Source organism: Rissa tridactyla, chromosome 4 (assembly GCF_028500815.1).
Source record: "Rissa tridactyla isolate bRisTri1 chromosome 4, bRisTri1.patW.cur.20221130, whole genome shotgun sequence".
In the NCBI taxonomy this organism is placed as follows: domain Eukaryota; kingdom Metazoa; phylum Chordata; class Aves; order Charadriiformes; family Laridae; genus Rissa; species Rissa tridactyla.
The window spans coordinates 45,162,665-45,185,227 of NC_071469.1; the positions used below are offsets into that span (position 1 = coordinate 45,162,665).

The window sequence follows — 22,563 nt, forward strand, 5'->3', positions numbered from 1 at the left end:
AACCTGCCCCACTCTCCACCATCTCTCTTTACTTGGGGAAATCAAGGTTTTAGAAGCGTTCCTACATGATTTAGTATTTGGATTCAGCACAGCTTCACCTCTTCATTTGTCCCCAAGTTGCTTGTGGAAAATATTCCATTTCTTTTTTCTATTTAAAGCAAATATATTTTTACCTTGCTGAACTGAGAAACCTACATTGGAATAAGTCACTTCACTAGCCTTAGTACTGGCTTGGCTAGGTCAAGTGAGTGTTTATCCATCAAGGATACTATACATTAATATATCCCTGGAAGGTTGCAGAGTGACCCCAGGTGATAAGAGCCAGGAACGAATGCAGCCCTTCAAAGGCATCACATTTTTGCAGCATGCAGCACTGATCGGCTAGCCACACTCCTCTTTCCCCAGGGGGACACGCCTCTGATAATGATGATATCACAGCTGGTGGGCAGGATGGCATCTCTTTTGTGAACCCCATTGGAGAGATCTTCTTGCATCCCCTGGCAGGTACAATATACTACTACTAATTCCTCACAGTTCTTTTCTTCCTCCTTTTTCCTTCCTTCTCTCTATTTCCTCTTTCCTGCTCCCTCTCCTTCTGTCTTTGCTTTTTATGGATTTCATTCAGGCATATTTTACTCTGCAGGCGAGATCTTTAGCTGTGGTCATTTCTTTAAATACATCTATAGTGCTCTGGTACCCTTTTTGTCTCAGTCTCTAAGCCAGGAGAGACACCAGTCATCAAGTTCAACTGAACAACCTCAGTCCCACGTGTTTCCAGGTCAGTTCATTTCAAGACCTCTCTGTTTGCTTGAGGGACCCAATCGCTTCTTCCCTCCTGGCCCCTCTAAGGTTTCTGGCATGTGTCCACACTGTGTTGGACCATCTGCTCTGCTAGAGAAAAGGAGAGAAGCTGTAGGTACCTGCTCTATTTTTTTCCTTAGCAGAACAAGATAGGAAAAGCTAAACTAAACCCACCTGTTGTGTCTGGTTCCTCATTCAGCCATGGAGAGTCATGGTGAGGTGGAGGTTCAGATCTACCTTAACTGCAGCCACTGCCACTCAGACAACTGCAAGCGGGACCCTGACACCAACCTGCCAGTCTGCCAGTGTGAGATGGGGGCTGTGCTAGCCAATGACAATGTCACCTGCACTGGTAAGATGTGGAGCTTTATCCTCAATGGATAATGTCTGTATTCTTTGTATCATCTCTCCTCCTGGCTTTTTTGATCATCAAATCCCCAAGTTACAGCTGGTGGCTCCAGTATATACAGCGTTATGAGAAATGTCAGTCAAACATTTGACTGAAAATTACTGATGTCCTTTCCTTACACACTGAGCTACATCTCTATCAGCATCTCAAAAATTCAGGTTTAGATTAGGTAGAAGGTAAAATATCTGTAAAGAGACACAGTGTAAATTTCCTGAATAGGCACAGTGTGTCAGATATTTAAGTGTGAATACCTCTTCGGTATAACATACCACCTACTGCTGAGTTATTTAAGCCACAAATTACTTCCTTCCACAGCAGTTTCCCACTGTGCCTGTTCAGCTGATGCCTGGTATTCACTATTGTTTCCTGGCACACTCTCTTGCAACTCCAGAGAATCATGACTGTAGAGTTTCAACTTGGGAGCAGTGGTGTTACCGATTAATAAAAAGCTGGAGAGTGGATAAGCAGTCTGCATTTTATCAGTTAGTTTTCTATCTTAACAATGTTTTAAAAATTATTTAGGTATTTTTTCAACCTCCAGGGCTGTAGAGGGATGTGCTATAATTTTTATATGATGGTCTGACCATGATCTCTGTGTTGTTTTCTGAAATAGAAGCAACCTTGAGAGGCATGCTCTACAGCAGCTTTGATTGTTTTCTGGTTAATGCACCTCTGTTTTTTGTTTGTGCAGTGCCCCAGAGTCCTGTCCCAGAGGGACACCTTCCTCTCCCGCTCCTCCTTGCTGTGGTGGCTGTGATTGTGGTGCTTGGAATGATCCTCACTTGTGGCAGCCTATCTATCAGTAAGAACACTGTTTATCACCCTTTGACTTGACCTTTCCCAGTTAGATTAGACAAAAGGAGACCATCCAACCACATGCTTCTACTTTCAATACTTGGAGCCAGTGTTGTGGTCTCCCAAATTGATGAGAGGGACAAGGAGAAAGAAGTCATAGGAAACATCACCACCCCAAACATAATCCCACAAGCATAATCCCAAAGGACAAGAACTGCTCTGTTCTAGTGTTTGCTACTGAGAAGAGAGCTTGGAAAGCTGTTTTAGCAGGCAGTTCTTTAGCAGCCACTGCTATATAGGCTGAAGTCACAGACTATTAATGAACATATAACTAATTCAGGAAGATGGTGTGCTTTTTGGGACTCGATGGCAGCAAGGTGTCTTGTGGACCAGCCTTTCCTTAGCCAATGTACAAAGAAGCAGAGGAAACCTGAGTTGCTCCCAGGTGAGCAGGAGTATTATTCTGCTGGAATAAGACTGTTTACATATCCAGTATTAAATCACTACAGAGCATGGAGAAGAGCATGATAATGGTAAGCTAAAGATACTCCTTGAGCATTTATAATTATGGAGGTGTTTTCTTTCTGTTCTGTGTGACCAGCATGGTCTTTTCTCTCCAAGTGTTGATCTTAGTTGCACGTTTTTATATGCACGTCTCCCCATCCCCAGTATATCACCTTAAGAAGCAGCAGCTGGAAGGAGCCAGAGCACGACTGCAGAGCCCAGAATATAAACTGAGCAAAATCCGCACATCGGCCATCATGACAGATTACAACCCCAACTACTGCTTTGCAGGGAAGGCTGCCACTCTGAGCGAGCTGAAGGAGATCCCACGGAAGAACATCTCTCTGCTTCGGTAAGGCTTGCAGCAGGGGTTGCTTTCTGGCACAGGACAGGAAAGGCAGCCTGAAACAAAGGCAGAGGTAGGGCTCGCCTGCTTGTTTTACTCATCAGCAGGTATCCAGGATGAGAAAATGAGGGCCACCTATCTGACTAACTGGAAAGCACCTAGTCCAAGCCAGCCAAAATACATCAGATGTGACGCTTACTATGTTCTCAAAGATATTTTGATTCCATAAAGTTCTCAAGTGGAAGTATAATTTTATGAGTGTTCTGTTCCATGTTCCCACACAAAGCACAGGGTATTTCACCTCTGTATTTTCCTATGATGTCCTGCATCACATTTGACACCTGGCAGTAACTCCGTTCCAGATCTGTAGCAGTATTTCTTTTTCAGCATTTCCTGTCACAAGGAAATTTCCCGTCATGAAGAAATACATGCTGGGTTGCTCTTTGGCTCCATACCATCCAGATGATATTGATGAAAGTTATGTAAACTTTAGAAGGAAAGACCGCATTGTTCTTACGTGCTGTCTTACACCACCTCCTGAAGACATCAGCTTTGCAGCTACCTTATTCTGTTCTTCTCCAGTTCTTTCTTGCCTTACTGTTGCCATACTTGGTGATAGGGCCTTAGGATTGAGCAGGCTGCTTTATTTGTTCAGAACCATGTTTTAGTCACAGTGACAGAAAATACTGAGAAGTTCTTTTCAGAGGCTTTGAGATGAAAACAAAACTCTGTTGTTGATTCCATGTCTTAGAGCAGGTTCTATTCCTATTCTTCAACTGGATGAAGAGAAGAATCTATGATTCTATGAGAAGAGCTCAGCCAGTGCTGGATCCAGGGGTGTAGTAACATCTGTTCTCTCTTTTTGCCTTCTAGGGCCCTAGGACATGGTGCATTTGGTGAAGTTTATGAGGGAACTGTGGTAGGCATTGCAGGCGATCCCAACCCTCTTCAAGTGGCTATCAAGGTCAGTACCCACAAATTTCTTATACAAAAACAATTACCTGTAAGAGACAAATTATCTTATTAGTATTCCAGTTGGAGATTCACGTTCATCACATGCATAATGGCATATGTATGTGTGTGATGCAGGTTTCCACACATTACTGCATCTGTGAATTATAAAATTTTATTTTTAAGCTGTATGGCACTAGCAGCAGGTTGAAAGTAAAGCATCTGTTTTGTTTGCTGCATGCCTAATGGCTGTAAAGGCTAATCTCTTTTGAAAGCCCCATTCCCATTGCTCAGGAGAGATAGAATCAGTGCCCTCAGATGGGAAGCTGTGTGAATTAGTCACCTGGAGACTGCATAATGTGATTAGTTAAAAGAACGAATTCTCTTTCAACATAAACATAGCTCCCTTGAAATCAATAGAGAGCCATCAGTTCACCCCAGCGGAGAATCTGCCACAATGACTTTTCTGCTGCAGTGATTTTAGTAGATGATACCAGATGATCTTTAAGGTCCCTTCCAATTCTAACCATTCTGTGATTCTATGATTTTTATAGATCTGAGTAGCCAAGAAAAAAAGAAACTATAGGCAAAAAAAATAGCAACAAACGGACATTTTGGGAGCATTGCCGACTAGAAGGGGGTTTCTAAATCTTGTATAAAGAAAAGAAAGCCCTGGCAAATATTAGTATGAAGCATTTATGTTACAGCAAACAGTAAACATGTATAGTAATGCTTATATAGTATTACTTCTGCATTTCAGTGGTTTTGAATGCTTTGTCTTAAGTTTTTCATATGACATCACCATATTTAAAAATGTCTATTGTTTCTTAATTACATTTCCCTTCTACTGAGAGTAGTGTTTGTCTGCCATATGTGAACTTTCAGATAGTCTTCAGATAGTCAGATAGTATTGCAGCATTAAATATGCTGCTGTGAATATATATTGTGATATTGTGCTAATTTCCATGTCATTAATGGCATGAGATAACAGGCTGGTTTTCTGTGAAATTACTGCTGTTGCCTCAGGATTTGTCACTTACTCAGCCCTGATGTTAAGGATGCTCATAGCCTGCTTTTGTTCTTTTATAAGCTTGTGCCTAAGAGAACCAAATCTACTTTGAGTTCAGCCCAAAACGTAGATTTCATTAATAAAAAGAAGTTCTGTTGTTATTCATCCCGTCTTTCAAAACCCTCATAAAAAAAAAAAAAAGTGAAAGGATCGTGTATTATGGCATTTTGTTATGAACCCAGAGCAGACACTACCAAGCAGCTGTTATGGCCCAGCCCAGTTTCACAGTCCAGACTGGAGAAAGCACCACAGCACAGAGACAAACAGAAGATCAGCATGTTGTTCAGTTGTGATAATCCAGTGAGGATGTCAGCAGTTTTGCAAGTCTCAGCAATGACGGCTACTTGTTAGAGCCCTGTCTGCCCACTTGTTCACCCAGTTGCCTGTGAAGTGGACACCCTGAACATCATCAAAAAGCTGCTTTTCTCACTGTCTAGAAACTGGTAGAGTGTCCATGGGGCCCAAGCTGTGGCTGTGCTCATCTCGTTCCATGATGGAGTGTATCAGTCCTGATCCAACTTTGCAAAAGAAGCAGGTGCAGACTGGGGATGAATTAAAAAATATATTTGCAACGTACTCCACATATTGTTTGTGGGTATTGCACCAATTTAATAGATCATCTGCACTGTCCTGTGTGAAGCAATCGCTTATTTGAGATAGCAAAATGCAACCCTGTCTTCTGTAGCCCACACTGCTGATGACAAGAACTGTTTCCATGCCAGCCTCACCATGCTGAGCAGTAAACGTCCCACTTCTCTGCGTGCAGTTTGGCAGCAGGTGTTGCACGCAGCTGTGGCCAAAGCATCCCGTAATGTTAAAATAGTGGGCACGGTAGCAGGCACTGCTTCTACTGCTGCCTGTGCTCTCAGTTCATGTTTATCAGCGGTAGATGCTGTCCAAATCTGCTGGCAGGAGGGGAAACCAAAAGGCCACATGACACAATTATTTAAATCATGTGACTGTATGTGTTCTATAACGTGGAAGCATGTGCTGCAGTGTGGATGTACAGAAAATGGAGAATAAATTAACCCCTGTCATTTTAAAGTGCTTACTAGATCTGTAATTCCCCAACTAATGCCTTTCTTGATGTGTACCTGAAGCTATTTTGCTCCAGAACACAGCACATAGTTAAATGCACACAAAAAATTTCCAAGTAGATCACCAGTTTCCTGTTCTAACTTTAGCTACCAAATGGGTCTTGTGCAGTCCAATAAATTGAGCACTAAAAAGATTAAGCCCTCCTAGTAGATTCCTGAAGTGATTCACATGTTCCATGCTTGTTCGTGTTTTTTATTTTCTTCTTTTTCCTTTGGTGGTCACCTAAATGTTCTCAGTTCTTTGGTGGGATGGTCCTCACTGTCTTTACCTCTCAACAGACCCTGCCAGAAGTCTGCTCTGAGCAGGATGAGATGGATTTCCTGATGGAAGCATTGATTATCAGGTATAGTTTAAGGTTTTTATACTGATGGTGGGCAGGGGAAAAAGGAGTAATGCAGGAAATGAGAATTATTAATCCACTTGCTGGGGTTCAGAAAAGAAATCCAGCCTTATTTTTCACCAGATGGTGTTTTAGTAGCATTATGAGTTACTGGTTTCATGTGTTCAGCTCAAACAAAGTAACCAAGGGTCTTTTGTTGCACATCTGTTGTGGTTTAATGCCAGTAGGCAGCTGAGCCCCACACAGCAGTGGGATGGGGAAGAGAATTGGAAGGGCAAGATTAAGAATTCATTCACTACTTCCTCTCAGCAGGCAGGTGCTTAGCCATTTCCAGGAAAGCAGGGCTCCATCACGTGTAACAGTTACTTGGGAAGACAAATGCCAAACTCTGAATTACTTCCCCCTTCCTCCTTCTTCCCTCTGCTTTTATTGTTGAGCACGATGTCATATAGTATGGGATATCCCGTTGGTCAGTTGGGGTCAGCTGTCCCAGCTGTGTCCCCTCCTAACTTCTTGTGCACCCTGGCTGGTGCACTGGTGCAACTCCTCGCTGGCAGGTGGTGTGAGGAGCCTTGACGCTATGTAAGCACTGCTCAGCAATAGCTAAAATATCAATGTGTTATCAACATTGTTTTGATCACAAATCCAAAACATAGCACTATATGAACTACTGTGAAGAAAATGCACTCTCTCCCACCCAAAACCAGTACAACATCTCAACAAAAAATTCTGCTGGTTGATTCTGCTGGTCGTGTTCAGAGGACTAAAAAGGCACAACATTTTTGTAAAAACGTGTTCTGCATTTGAAATGTTTTCCTTTTCAAAGAATCCCATTGCCCTTTTACTAAGTATAAATCATGTCCTGAAGCCCTTGCTAAAATAAATTTTCAATGATGAAATGGAAAGCAATAGGAAAGCTAAAGATTAGAGCCACCTGTGCAGCAACTCAGAAGGTCAGTCCCTGCAAGACCAGCACCAAGGTGGTACAACACAGGCTTCATGCCAGGGAGGTAAGTTTTTAGGCTTGGATGCAAGGGCAAATAAGAGTTTTTATAAGAGCGGGTTTGGCAGCTGACAGAGAAGGTGTGAAAAGCTTTTCTCATTGCGGTTTTCAGGCAGTAGCTAAGCATACGTGCAGACTTTTTGCTTCTCCTCTCCGCAGAACTGTTTGCCATAAGTAAGTGCTTTTTGCAGTGAAGGTCCTGGGCTTTTACCCTTTCTTTGCACAAAAATAGCTGAGTGGAACACTCTGAAACCTCTGCAGGGATAAGGGTAGTGAATATGGCTCTGCGTGTGTAGCTTGCACAGATGGAACACAGCCCTTCTCCTAGTGTGGCCACTTCTCTTAGATGTGTTCTGGCTTTTGATGTCTTTGCAAGTTTGACAGAACCTTTATAAGGTCTCATCTGCACAACACTCTGACAGTGAACTATGAGATATATCAAACCTGCCTGGAAAAGATAAGAGAGCTATTCTTCTTACTACCTGTACTTTAAGTATTCCAGTCTTGGCATTTACTTCCTTAACCCAAATCCATAAGCTTAAAATAATAATATAGTCAAGGGGGACTTTAAAATAATAGTATAGTCAGGGTTGATTGTAAGCGATCAGAATTTATGCATTTTTAATTTGTGCAGTATGAAGTTCCTCTTCTAATTGACTGTCCCAGCTCATACCTAATACCTAGAGGCTGGTTTTCTCCTATTAAAGCATGAATCTCATGACATAGTGCCACTTCCTAAAGTCTGCAAGAACTTTGGCAGCTGAACAGGAGGTAACACTGATGTATGTTTTTTCAAAGAGCAATTTCAATTGATTATAGAGTGCTTTGATTCACTTAGTAGCACATGACTCTTTCTCTTCCCCAAATTCCTCTCCGTTTTTAGTTCCTCTGTTATCCAGGTAATCACTATCCAAGGGAACATGCTGCTTTCTAATGACCGGGTCTTACTGAGCTTCTTGACAGTCTCAGCTTTCTTTTGTCAGAGGCAGAAAGCCATTGCATAAGCAGCTGCTGCAGTAGGTTATTAGCTGAACCCCTCTTTGGAAGGCTAAATGTTGAACTGAGTCCACCTGACTAGAGAGCAGTATATTTAAAATAACCAGTGCTGATGTAAAATCCTCACTGGTCAGGATTTTGTTTCACAAATGCTAATAATATTTGCATATTTGAAGTGCTTAGCTTTCTTTTCTCTGTCATGTCACCGCCATCTTTCAGTCAGTGTGTCCATTAAATTCTCTCTTCACAGACAGAAGACTCTACTTTCAGTTTTTCATAATTTGTATTGAAGGCTTTTCATGGGTAATGCAAGGCATAACCCTGACCTTGGGGCTGTCATAATCAGAGGGGCATTTTGATATGGCTGAAGTAGGAATTTGTTTGGTAACTTGTACAGCATCGGGATTTGCTTCAGTCCAGGTTGTCAAAGCTCCAGGCACAGTGAGGGTGATGGATGATGGCCGGGTACTAATGCTGTCTTTCTCTTCCATGTTGCTGTGATCTTGCCTTTCAGTAAGTTCAATCACCAAAATATCGTGCAGTGCATCGGTGTTAGCCTACAGACGCTGCCTCGCTTCATTCTGCTTGAGCTCATGGCTGGAGGAGATATGAAGAGCTTTCTTCGGCAGAATCGACCCAGAGTGGTGAGAGAACTTCCCTGCTATGCTTGTGGTTGATTTCAGTATGGCTGGTTTTATTATTTTTATGAATTGGATAAAGGCACTGAAGCCAAGCAGGGCTGGGTGTGTGTCCCAGCTCCTACAAACTTCTGGGTACATACATCTGTTTGCTTGATGTAAGCAGATGTCAGTGAGAGAAAATGAAAGCAGTGCCAGAACTCCGATCTATTGGTAACTGAGGAGGAAAGAGTAAAATTCTGTCCTGCCATTCCAGAGTTCACTGTTAACTGGGCTACAAATTAAGGGGCTTTCTTTCCTCAACATCTGCCTTGTTTTCTGTGCTCTGTGATGGTGTGTGAGGAGCTGCAGTTATAACACTCATATACAGTAATGGGACCGTGTGGAGGTGCACAAATTTATACTAGCTGAAGAGCTGATCCTGCATGTAGCACTGTGACAGGGATTTAAATCAATGCAAATGAAATTATCAAGTCAAATATTTTTGTTTAAAAAACCCCATCTTTATAAAAAGCTGTCATGAGGGGTTTTTGCAAATTATCTCTGATTCTGGTTGATGCCAACCAAGTACAGTGAATATTTGGAATTAATTAGTTTCAGTGTTCTTATAATGAATAGCTGATTCCAGCTACGTGTTCTTGCTTCTTAACGGTGTCATCCTGGACACCTCTGTTAACAAAAAAAAAAAAATCTCTGCTTGAGTGGAGACTTAAAAAAAAAAAGAGTTAGGTCTGATTCTACATTATTTCTTGTTTGTTGTATTGAGGTGCTTATGCTGGCTGCCTACAGGGGCAGGAAGAGGCTGACTGGTACCTCAGATATTCCCACACCACATGATGTGGTTGCACAGCTTCTCCACACAGACGTACACCCCAAATAGTTATGATAATATAGCTTAATGTGTGTATACTCCTATGCTGGTAATAACATGTTGCTAAAAGATCGAGCTTAATCTCTTCCTCATACAGGAGAGTAAATATACTAATTAAATGCACTTACAGTGGTATAGCAGCACCCAGATGGAGGAGTTTGTATATCTTTATTTTTGGCATTTATAGTGAAAGTGGTGCAAATTCTCTGAGCAGATAAAGTCTGTGGGCAGCAGAGAATAATAAATACTCTTATCTGAATATTATGTATAGTTCTAATGTAATGAACAGTTATGTCTTAAAAATCACGTGGAAACAAACCTGCTGCTATGTTAGCTGGTATGCTAGCAGATAGCAAATACAATAGTTGAAGTCCCCTTAGTACTCAAAAAATGTCCTGTACACCTTTTCTGAAAACAGAACTAGCTCCATCATTAATGTATTTCATGACAAGTTTCCCTGACTGCAGGGAAAATGCGTGTCCATCGCAGTCTTCTGACAGAGGGATCCCAGAGCAGAGATAAGGTCTGGATGTCTGTGGTTCTGTTTCTCCTTCTTGCTCGTCATTTCCTCTCCAGAAATGCCTACTTTATAACAACTCTCCCTGGCAGATGTCCAAGTGCTTTGTACAATAATTTTCCTAGCCAATAAAAATAGTGCTCAATGGCTGTAGTGTATGTTATGTGGTTTGAGCATGAGAAATTACAGCGATAACAGCATCCAGAAATAAAAGCCTTAAAAAGAACAATTTATTTCATATCTCTTGGGCTTTTGATCAGCAGTGTAGTAATTTCTCCCCACCCTTCCCGAGAGCAATACAGAAGTTCCTGGAGAAACACCAAGGAAATTTCCCTATGGGGAAATAAATTATGGGATGAAAATAAGCAGGGCTCCTGGAGAAAGATTTCTTTATTGTTCTGAGTTAGGGAAGTGCAGATGGTGAAGGGCTAGTACCAGTCCTGGAGTCCTGTGGTAAAGCCATCCCTTTTTTTCATACTGCTCCTGAGGGTAATCTCTGTCCTTCCACACGAACGGATAAGTTGATGAATGCTGACTGCTGGTGCAGAAATGTGCAGTCGTGCATCTTTTGCTCTCTCTCTCTGAGTTCATGTGGTAATTTCTGTTGATAATTTGTTAACTCGGTCTTTAAAAGTGGGTGGGTTTTTTTTTCTCTCCCATCACACCTTTTAAACCTGCTTGTCTTTTGATTTCACAAAGTCCAATACTAGTAGGGAATAGTTCTCTCCCACGCCCTTTCCTAGGCTGTTCAGGCCAGGCCGTAAATCTCTTGCCAACTTGCACTGGTGCACTGTGCTCAGAACTGAAATCTTCTGAAAGTTTTTTGGCTTAAATAAGAGTTGACTCATTTTCTAAAACTTTACTTTGATCTGCTTATGTTCCTCTTTGCGCCTGACTGATTTAACCCTTCCCCCAACCTGTATGTATATCTCTCCCTTTCCACGTCCCCTTCCTGAACTATATTCTTCTACTGCGTTATTCTTCCCTTACCATTTTCTGTGTGTCCTTTTCCAGAATCAACCATCCACGCTGACAATGCAGGACCTGCTGAACATAGCTAGGGATATTGCCTGCGGCTGTAAATATCTGGAAGAGAATCATTTTATCCACAGGTGAGGAGAAACTGTCCTTTCTGATGTATCTTAAGCTGCATGAAGCTCACACAGTTCCTATTTGCAGTGGATTAGACAGAACTAATCTCCAAGGGGGAGACAGAGATTTCCTCTACCAATACAGGCCTGTGCTTAGATGTCCGGGTTGGTCCTACTGTTTTTTAGTAGGAGTTAGGCTCTGCACTGCTCTTTGCACTGCTGGGGAGTAAGGAATCTTCTGTTCCCAGTGAATGCTTTCAAGTGTTAATTTTCAGGTGCCTAAAAGGTAGACACATTTGAAATTAGCCCTGTTGTCCACTAGATGGTAGTGTCACTCTGTGTCAGCTTCTAAGTAAGGTATTTCTCACTTTTCAGATCTCCTTATCTTGACTTAATGTTTTCCCTATCCCATCAGCACAAGGTAGACCATAATTTTTGAGCCATTGGCTGCAGAAGGGTAGAATAGGGATAATAGGAGGTAAAAACACAGCTCTAAGGCTTCCTTCCCAGCTCAGTGGCTGACCTGCCATGTGGTCTTGGGGAGCCCGTATTTGTCTGTTCACACCTCTTTTTCCTCTTTTGTAGAGCAAAAAAATGTTGCTATGTCAAGCTTCAAATAAGAATAAAATATAGAATAGGTAAAGGTTATTCTAGGTAGCCTTTTAAAATTCCCAGTTGGATATTGGACTCTTTTGCTTCTGATCAAGTGTTGTTCCAGCTCATAATGTTCTCAGGCATAGTGTGCAACTGAATTCCTTCCTGAGTATGAACTCCATGCTGAGTCCAGCCCTTTTGTGTACAGCAAAGGAGAGGCCTGCACACAAGAGGGTCACACGGGCTCTAACTAAACTGACGTGCAGCCTGGAGTTAGGTAAGATGACAACTGATTTTACCCCCATGAAGAAGCATGTGTGCATACGCACGATATTGCACAGAGCAAAGAGGCAGAGCCAGGCAAGAGTGGGTAGAGACTGGAGAAACTGAGGGAAACAGGTGGAAAGCAGCAATTGGAGTAAAAAGCCATGAGACTGAGATACAGGATGTGTTATAACTTTATGATTAGAGCATCTGAGACAGTTTTCCTTTATATTGGAACAATGAATAAGTTCCTTTGAAAAAAGGATTACAGTTTTTTGTCATTAAAAAAGAGCAGTAAGAGCATGCAACAAATTTTGGCTCTTGTATCTCCTAATAAGTACATGAGAGGATCAGTATTCTAATTGGAAACTTCAGAGTTAATCGCTACAGCATTTTTTTTTTAAATCCTTACTGTAATAGTAATATCCTTCATTAACCTCCATCCACCCTGATCTATTGAATTTCCAGTAACGACCAGCTTGTGCTGCAAGAAGTCCAGTAGAAACTCAAGAGAAATTTTCTCAACAAGTGTTTTATAAAACTAATTTGCATTTCTGCTGTCCGGTAGATGTTCCCTGGTTTTCTTATCATATGTCACTGAGCCCAGCACTCATCACACAAAGCTTCTAATATTTATGTCAACAAATGGACAGGTCAGCTGTTATTACTTAAGACCAATCTCCATTTCAGGAGAGAAGTGGAAGAAACTAGTGCCTGACTCTTTTAACAGCAGCGTATCGGTTTTAAAAAAACTCTCTGGGTCAGTTTTTGCACTGTTATATCTCTAGTATAAGCAACCTGGGAACGGACTTGGTTTGTTTTAGCCAGCAATTCAGGGAATCAGTATAGAAGGAATTTCATTCAGGTTCTGTATTTGTTAATGATGTCAGTATTACTTAGAGCAGATCAGGAAGGGAAGAAGGTTATCGCTACAGATAACAAGTATCCTAAGGGGGAAAGGTAATGTAGTGAGGTTGTGGAGATGTCTCTAAGGGCAGGTCTTGTCGTGGAGGAGTCACAGCTGATGATGAAGAGAAAGCTGAGCTTGTCTTCCAAATCCTGAGGGTTTTTTTTCAAGGCTGGCAGTGGGAAGAAACATATGAGTTGTTCAAGGAGCTCATTTTTCTTGGCAGTCAACAGGACCCCCACAGTGCTATGATTTTTAATGAGTTCCTTGTCAGAATGCGTATTTAAAATGAACACAGATCCTTCAGTCTTGGCCATGCAGTCATCACTGCCATTTGTCACATGCTAAACCTGCACCCAGCAAATGGCTGCTCCCATATGTAGCTTTGCTTGGTTCCGCAGGAGATACCCAGAAGCAACAAAGCAACAGTTTACCGAATCCGGTCCTACATTGACTTTTCAAGCAGTTTACTAAGACTACCCAACTGCTGGAGACACTGCTGCAATGCCAGTCTTAAAAAAAAGATATGACAAATTTCTTTCTTGCTCTATAAGGTGGTTGAAAAAAAAGAGGTTGGATCTATGCCTGGTCTGATACTGACCCTGTTCTCTGCCTTAGTGAAAGGAGATGGGAGTGGGGAACGCTTGGAAAACACTGGGTAGAAAACGTAATGTAAATGCAGGTTAAGAATTGTGGTTAATAAAAAATGATAATGTAGCTGGCATTATTTCTTATTTTTAATAACACCCTTCTCATTTGTGTAAAGATGACTCAAGTAGGACTTGCAGGTCTGGTTCTAATATTCTTTCTTTATTCCTTTAGCTACTTAAGAGTTTAGAATTATAACTAATAATTTATTTGTATTTTAAAGAGATATAGCTGCGAGGAATTGCCTTTTGACCTGCACTGGAGCAGGGCGAATAGCCAAGATTGGTGACTTTGGGATGGCCAGGGATATTTACAGGTAGGTGAAAAAGGCCATTTCAGTTCCTGTGAATAACTCGGTAATCTGTATCATTTTGACTGGTTTGAACTGTCTCATGGAATCTGAAGCAGTGTCTGAATTTGATTACCGTTTAACTAACTGGAGTTAACAGACTGTAAATTAACACATCTATGGCTGCTAGCCAATAGGCTTCAACTGTGTTTATTCCAGACTGGGCTCCAGGGAATACTGCAAACACATGTGGACACTAAACCAAGCATAGGCAAATTTATTAGCTAGTTAATCATAAATAATCTTAAATGTAAAAAAAAAAAAAAAAAAAAAAAAACAAAACAAAAAAAAAACCACAAAAAAACGCCCCACAACCAAAGAACAACCATAATTCACAGTTTATGATGTCAAGAAGACTTGCTGCATCAGCACCTTGTGCAAAGCCTCAGTTTCCATCCCAGTTGCAAAAAGGGGATAAAATACTGCTTCAATGGACTATTGGAGTTGATGACTTTTCTTTTTATTTCGTTTGGCCCCCATTGCCGCACGCAATCCCCAGCTGCTGTTGCTGTGGTGATAAGATCTTTTATATATCTGAGCCCTTTCAGACTGTGTGGCATTCTCCATGCATTTTATCTTTTCCAGAGCAAGTTACTACCGCAAGGGAGGAAGAGCCATGCTTCCTGTCAAGTGGATGCCACCAGAAGCTTTTCTAGAGGGCATTTTCACCTCCAAGACTGATACCTGGTAACAAATGTCTTTTAATCACTTCTGCTACTCAGTGATAAGGGTAAAGAAATGGACTGCCCGAGAAAAAAGTCTGCTCAGCAGGAACCTTAAAAAATGTCAGAATTTCCCAGAAAAATATTAGAAGTTTTCCCTCTGCATTCAGTAGAAGCAGGGCTAAAGAATTCTGAATAAGAATTAAAAATCTATTGTAAATGGAGGTGCTAAAAATTTGCTATACATACAGTGTCATGTAAAGGCAATCAAGAAGTGAAAAGAGAAAGCAGTTTGGATTCCCAAGAAGTCTCAGTTAAAAATCCAGACAAATACCATCAGGCACTTCCCTCAGTATCTGCCACTTAGTTTGTATCAGTGACAAGGCCTGATTCTATATCTTGTAAATGACACTCTCTGTACCACCCAGCATTACTCTTTTGTATATTTTTTTTCTGTTGTACATAAAATGACAGCAAATTTAATCAGAAGTCCTTGCTGGCTGATGAGGAAAAAATATTGATATATTGATTCCTCATGTAACTTGGTCTTTCTTTAAAATAAGCACCCCCTCAACAGTGGCACATTCCTGCACAGGTGCTGGGGAATGGAAGCTTTCCAGTTGCTTAAGAACGCCTCTCTCCCTGTACAGTAGATGCTTCAATATACTGTACTGAGACGTTCCCTTAAATGCCACACTGACCCAGTTTCCTGAAGTTGTTAGTGATGCCGGAAGACAAGGGATTGCTTATCAGCACCTAACTGTGAGCAGCCAGTTCCTGTACTATAATAAGTTATAAGCTATTGTAAGTAACATGCGTGTGCTGGAAATTTCTTCCACCTTTGCAGCAAATAGTGACTCTTAAAATTCTGACCCAGCTGAAGTCCTGGCAGAACCCTCTTGACTCCCCTGGGTCTAAGTCACACATTATTCTCAGTGGCACTGCCTAACTGGCCCCTGGGTGTAAAAAGGGAGAACAGCCATACCATGAGAAAAAATAAATGCTGCCGCCTTTCACTTTCACTGGATGTCTCTTACTTGATCTTATTCTTGAGCATCCTGTTCCCAAACACTGATTCAAACATCTTGAGTCTTCCCAAGTAAGGTAGGAACCTCCATGCCAGATCTAACAGTTCTTTTCAGTTGGACCATACATAGCAAAGGGTGCTCCGACATTTCCTGCTCTAGAAATAACAAACGCAGCAGAAAGAATAACTTCAGAGTTAGTCAAATATTTTGAAGCCTCTGCAAAGCTACTTTCATAGCTTGGGGAAAGGTTGTAATAGATTGGTCTTTTATATAAAAGTTGACTCATAATTACGCTAATTGTAACTAAAGCTGTGGTTGTCCTACAGCTTTGAAAGGGTGTTGCTGTGGTTGTTACCTAAACAGCTTTGTGCCAGGTTTGTGGCATGAAGCACAAATAAAACCTAATTGGTATTGTTGGCTTGTTTCTGACACAGGTCCTTTGGTGTGCTTCTTTGGGAGATTTTCTCTCTAGGCTACATGCCCTACCCTTGCAAAACCAACCAGGAAGTGCTGGAATTTGTCACCAGTGGAGGAAGAATGGATCCACCAAAAAACTGTCCAGGGCCAGTGTAAGTATTTCCTTACTCCCACAAGCCAAGGGATAGTAGGTATCAAACAGGTTAGACAAAGACAACTAGACACCTTTAGTCAGGGAATGGTGATTGCCCGCAGTGTTAGGTGGGTATTATTGAAAGTCTCTTGAGCCACTGCCTCTGGAGTACAGCTTAGACCACTATAAGCTTTGCTTTAAGTAGCGATTCCCTAATGGCTCAGCATCCAAGGATGCAGAAATGACATATCCACTTTTGTTCTCCTCCTTTGGGCCAGGTACTGAGTGCGGTTCCTCTGGACCCATGATCACTTAGTACTGAAACACGTTTTACATTATTATCTTTCCTGATCGATACTTTTTTTGTTTTTTTTTTTTTTTTTACTTATTTTAAGGTACCGGATCATGACACAGTGCTGGCAGCACAGCCCAGAGTATCGGCCAAACTTCTCCACCATCCTGGAAAGAATCAAATATTGCACACAGGTATTGGTCTTTGGTACCCAGGTGGATGATAATCCATGGAATGACAACTGTCCAGAGGCACTAGCTTTAGTGCCCAAAAGAAGTGAAGAGTCCTGACAAACTGATCTAATTCCTTTCCCGATTGCAGTAGTGCTGTTGGCTCAACTGCTCTTTTCATTTGGGTTTTCCAGTATCTGTTCTCACTCTCCCATCTTCAGCCCAACCAAAATGAGATTATACTGTTCCTGGGCAAGTGGATGTTTTCAGCTCTCAGCTGGTTCAGTAGCAAAATGTCCTTCATTTTGTGTTGGAAAGGTATTTAGAATCTTTTAGAGGTCCATCTTCTGACGTTGCCTAATGTTGCTCGAAAGCCACAGATGAGTGAGAATGGAGCGGGGAGGGTATGGAATGAGATGGCACGGTGAGTTCACGTTCTAGTAGCATTTTACAGCTACAGGCCTGGATCTAACCTCCCAAGGGAGAAATTATATACTAGTGACCCCCAGCTTAGCCACTGATTTCAATAAAGCACAGCTTCTGCTCAAAGGAAGCATGTAAATTTTGCAAGTCCTAACAGCATGCGATATGCAGATGGTGCATAGCACCTTGTACGATGCTCAGGAATATTTCCAAAACCTGATATCAGCCTCTGCCAAAAGCTTTTTCACTCTCACAGCTATTTCTTTTAAAATGCAGGCGTGACAGTCACCCTGGAAGTGCTCGGGGTGTAACAGGTTCTTGTCTCTCTTTTCAGGACCCTGATGTGATCAACACTGAGCTGCCCATGGAGTGTGGCCCTGCACCAGAGGATGAAGGGAGTACGGTCATGCGCCCGAACATTTCCAGTGGGATAGTGCCCCTGTTGGTAAGCCCTTCTCTCACACCTAAGATGACGCCTAAAGCACTGGACTCCCACCATGCCGGGCACAAACTTGTTCAATGTCCACAAGAGCTACTGGTGGAGAACCTGAGCAACCGGACTGCTCGAGGGCCCAGCCTGCCATGCCTCAGCGATTTCAGCAGCGGGTCCTGGTTCCAGCAGAGCTCAAACCAGAAGTTGGAGCTCAGCAATCCACCAACCCACAGACTTAAAAACAAAACGAAAAATCTTTGGAACCCAACCTATGGATCGTGGGTGCTAGAGAACATCTGTCACTTCAGCCCCGGCTCCAAGCTCAAAGCAACTCCAGAGCGGGAAGATTCGGGCTTTGATGGGAATTGCAGTTCTTCTCCTAGCTCTCGGGCATCTCCAGCATCTCCAAGTCGAAGCAACTGCCCTCACCTGGATATCGGTGGGATTGAACTGGTGAAACTCCAGACTTTCCCCTGCGGCAATGTAAATTATGCTTATGATGACCTGTGCTATAGCACTGACCGCCAGCCATCAGCTTTGGCAGAGGTCAGAGCAGCTGTGCTAAGGAGCTCCAGCCTGCATAAAGATGAAAAGCCATTTTATAAAACAGAGAAAACATCAAGAGAGAGGGACTCTGGTCTGTCTTTATCAGATGACCTGAGTGTTACTCCAGTATAACAGAAAAGGTTCTTCCAAAGATCAGGGAATGTGTGTGTCTGGAAGGACTGCTTCATGTTTCACTCACTTCCTCCATTTAAGTTCCTCCAGATGGGTGATATTTCAACATCAGCAGTGTTCTGTTTCCTCCTTCTACCTGCCGGATCCCCAGATGGTTAAAGACAGTTGCGTTTCTATCTCTGCCTATCAAATGTGTTCCACTGAACCAGCTTAGCGGTGGAGAACATTGGCATTGCTGCTCTGATTCAGGATACAATATTTAGTGAAAGGACTCCTTCTCAATCTGCTCAGGTGAAAAGAAACAGACCTACCATCCAGCCACAGCATTTGGATGGAAACCAACACATGTTGCACTTCTTTCTGACCGAAGAAACCAAAAATGCATGCTGTGCCAGCAGCAACAAACTTGCAAAGGCTTCTGTATTCCAGAGAGCTTTTTACAATCCTGATGACTTACTAATGACGCTAATTTACTGTAAGGGCAGTAAGTAAATAGCAGCCACATTTGCATCTGTTTTATTAGCAGACCCTGTGGAAAAACATGAAAACGAAGCTACTGCTCAAATTGGAAGCAGTAGGAAGGATGTGGAAAAAAAAAATAATCCAGGCTCCTCTGAGCATGTGCTTTGAAAACAAGCAATGAAGAGGAAAACAAATTTGCTATTGAAAAAAAAAATAGTTGGTGGAAGTGATAGTATCCCTTTGAATAGCAAAGGAAATGTGCTGCTTGCCTCATGGTGTTGCTTTCCTCACAGCTCCTGGTGGGGAAGGTGCAGGTGGTTTTCCAAGAAAGGGTGAGCTGCATGGGGTGATGAGAAGTAGACTGTCTTTATCTTTTAATGGACTTTCCTTGGGATGAGCTTCATTTTTGTAAGTTCTTTGATATTCAACAGTAATTTCCTGTACTATGTTGGTAAGCATTAAGCTGAGGTTCTCCGGTAGCTGTCTAGCATTTGGCAACTGGAGTTCTTCATAGTTTTAATACCTACTCCTCTGAGGTAGAAACGAAGTAATGCAGGGGAGGGGCAGAGTGAAGGGAAATATAAACTCTACCTTAGGGTGCCCTTTACAGAGGAAGGTAGAATAGCTCAACCCTTTGAGAACATTAAAATCATGGCTTGACTTGGCTTCACGCACGGAGCAGGTCGTCATTTCTTCTTGCCTTCCAAGCATACAGACTTACTGGTAAAGGTGGTTGTTGTTTGTTTTGAAGACAGATCATTTCTAAGGCTTTCTTCTGTTGCTTAGGGTCTAAACTGGTGTTTACTGGTTAAAGCCTGCATAATAACGACATTGAAAAAAGTAAATAATTTGGATTAAGCCAGAACAGTCTCAGAAGCATTTTGTCCTTGTCCCACGCCTGAATGTTGCACTGCCAGCCTACAGTGGCAACTTACACGCTGCCTTCAGGTCTAATCATGTTGTATGGTGAGCTGTCAGTTGTAGACTGTCTGGTTCCTGTCTGAGGGAAGAGGTGCTCTGGTACAAGCTTCACGCTTAGCCATCAGCTGTATGTACAGTCGGAAGATGTGGGCTGTCAGGAGAGGGTTTGCTTTTACCACACAGACTTCCTGTTCTCTGCGTCATTCAGGGATGGACACTACTGAGGTGTGGTACAGAAAAGCAGAGTGAAGAGTCTGAATCCATCATGAGTGAAATCCATCTTCAGCTCAGGATTATGCTTTGTTGCTCTGACTTTGTATCTGTTCCAAGCTTCCTATAGTTTTAGGCCTTTGGCTTTAGAATGAATAGTTTTCTATGCAATCATTTCCAGAGCGGTGATGATGGCTGCCTTTCAGCAATGACCCATATCGCATGGAAATAATTCCAAATCCATGTTGGGAAATGATGGATGGTCAGAATAGAGAGGTCACCCCTGTGCATGGGCAAATTCCAGGAGTGGTGGTGACTGAGGGAGATGGTTGCCCTAGCCTCATATGCCCTTCTTTCCACTTCACCTTTGCTTTAGCTCTCTGGCTTCGCTCATTGCCCATCCTGTCTCATGTCCAGGAACTGCTACAGCTCAGTTAGATGAGGCAGGAAAGCCCCGTGAGCAGGAAGTTTTCTCATTCTTTCCTCTTGCAAAGGCTGACATTTTTTGATCATGTTTGAGCCTGGCCACCTCTGGAACATGCTGGTCAAGAATAAATACATCTGCTCTTAGCTAGTCGGAGTAACACCAGCTCATCTTCAACAGGCTTACCTTTTGGATTATGTTAGTCCTATGGTGTATGCATCAGTAGTTTTTCCCCCAAAGGGGAGCTACCAAACTCTCCAACAGTTGTGACTGAGGGTCAGCAACTCGGGCCCTCCCTCCCTGCATACGTGGTAAGGCCACAGCAGAGTGCAGCGATCCTAGTTCAGCTGCAGGGGATGTGACTCCGGATCGCTTTCCAACCCTTGTTTGTAACAGGCTCTATCCTGAGCAGAGCTCAGGCATGACATTCTCCTCAGCCATCAGTATGTGTGGGAAATTGATGGTGAGGAGTGACATACCGACTTGTTCAGAAGCCATGGGAAGTTACACCTTTCCTTTCTGCAGACTTTTTATAAAGTAGCAGGCACAAGATGGTTCTTCATTTTTTTTCACATGGAAATGACTATAAAACGCCTTAAGATTGCAGTGAGAAGGAGGCAGGATCCCTGCTGGCCATATGGTTACCCAGCTTGAGCTACCATTGTCTTCCCCATATGCAGCACTTGCCTCAAGTTAATTCACGAATTTAGGAAGGCCAATAGTTATAAAACTAGGCAAGCCCTTGAAAAGTGAAGTGAGAGAAGAACACCCTTCTATTACCAATGCCACATGCAGTCTTGGGTGCAGCTATGCCTTCATTTTATAAACAAAATGCAAGTTCTTCAGTCCAGCACTTTGGGCAAATACCTGTTTTTACTGAAGAGCTGTGTCAACATACTTATTTAAAGGAAGAGCGTAGACAAAGCTGCACTGAGCCAGAATAACACTCCACCCTGCCCAGTATCTTATCTCTAAGAGTGACCAATGGTTGGGAGTTGCAAGTGAACAGTGATTAGTTCCTAGACATAGTTGCCTGGTTTCCAACAGGGGACTGGGGACGTACTGAGCCAGATGCAGTGTCTTGTAATGAGACAGAACATGGAGGTGCACATACCAAATGGGCACCAAAAGAAAGAGCCAGGAATTTTAAAAGAATCTGCATTAGCAACCTGAATGTTATACAAACTCTTCACTCTCTCAAATGGAAACTAAAAGTCAATTAAATTCTGTCAGCAGTTGACATGACTCTTTGACCTGTAACAGTTTTTCTGTGCGTATTTGATCTCTTAGTTGCTTTTAAAAACCCTCACAGATAATGAATTTTTGATTAACATCCTGGAGGAAATAATGCTAGTATTGCTCCTGTTGTAATGCTGAAATGCTCCATGCCATCCACACCATATCATCTAAAAAGAAAAATAACAATCGCAATGACATACAGTACAACCTTCACTCCTACAGGTCTGAGACTGAAACTTACTGTTCATACAATCACAGATTTCATAGTGCTCAACTGATATTATTTCAAAAGATAACTAGCTTGAAACTGTTTTCTAAGGAGACACTTTCAGTGCATAATCAATGAGTTGAACCCATAGTGTCAAAATTAGATTACTTTGGCAACTGAAAGCCAAAACCCAATTTTGTTTCCTCGAGGAATGACATGAGCTGGAGATCTGGGACTAATTCAGTCTTGTGATCCATGTGAAAAGTCTTCCAACGCTTCCCCCCTGGAGAATCAGCCATTTATAGGATTATTATAAATCACTCTTCCTGATGCGTGTCTGTTTTTTAACATGTTACCAACTTGTTTTTAGATGTGTGCGTATATAGTTGTTGGGGTGTTTTTTCGTCTGGACTTAGCATTAGTACTTTATGTTGCTTCATACAACCTCATACCTACATTTTAAGGAAGGGACTGAATAACAAGAGGTGAAACAATAATGCAAATTCAGATTTGTCTTTCTCTGCTTTCTTTTCACATTTGTTGATACTCTTGCTTCTGATTTCATTATCTTTTCTCTCCTCAACGTGTTTTGTATCTTAATTTTCCCTTTAAAGAAACAGAAATTGTAACTGCACACGTTTTAATGCGTTCCTTCATATCAACTCTTTTTCT

General features: G+C 42.2%; 1 protein-coding gene across 1 annotated transcript in view; it reads left to right on the forward strand.

Annotated features, from left to right (window-relative positions):
* Nucleotides 1-18,427, forward strand: part of LTK (leukocyte receptor tyrosine kinase) — a 99,012-nt gene extending 80,585 nt beyond the window's left edge. Inside the window, exons 19-31 of the mRNA XM_054198056.1 lie at nucleotides 406-504; nucleotides 1,001-1,153; nucleotides 1,902-2,012; nucleotides 2,675-2,861; nucleotides 3,729-3,819; nucleotides 6,252-6,316; nucleotides 8,827-8,956; nucleotides 11,353-11,450; nucleotides 14,066-14,158; nucleotides 14,777-14,878; nucleotides 16,316-16,450; nucleotides 16,827-16,917; nucleotides 17,651-18,427. Coding sequence (XP_054054031.1) covers nucleotides 406-504; nucleotides 1,001-1,153; nucleotides 1,902-2,012; nucleotides 2,675-2,861; nucleotides 3,729-3,819; nucleotides 6,252-6,316; nucleotides 8,827-8,956; nucleotides 11,353-11,450; nucleotides 14,066-14,158; nucleotides 14,777-14,878; nucleotides 16,316-16,450; nucleotides 16,827-16,917; nucleotides 17,651-18,427 — 2,132 coding nt within the window. The remainder of the gene's footprint in view (nucleotides 1-405; nucleotides 505-1,000; nucleotides 1,154-1,901; nucleotides 2,013-2,674; nucleotides 2,862-3,728; nucleotides 3,820-6,251; nucleotides 6,317-8,826; nucleotides 8,957-11,352; nucleotides 11,451-14,065; nucleotides 14,159-14,776; nucleotides 14,879-16,315; nucleotides 16,451-16,826; nucleotides 16,918-17,650) is intronic.
* The last annotated feature ends 4,136 nt before the right edge of the window (nucleotides 18,428-22,563 follow it).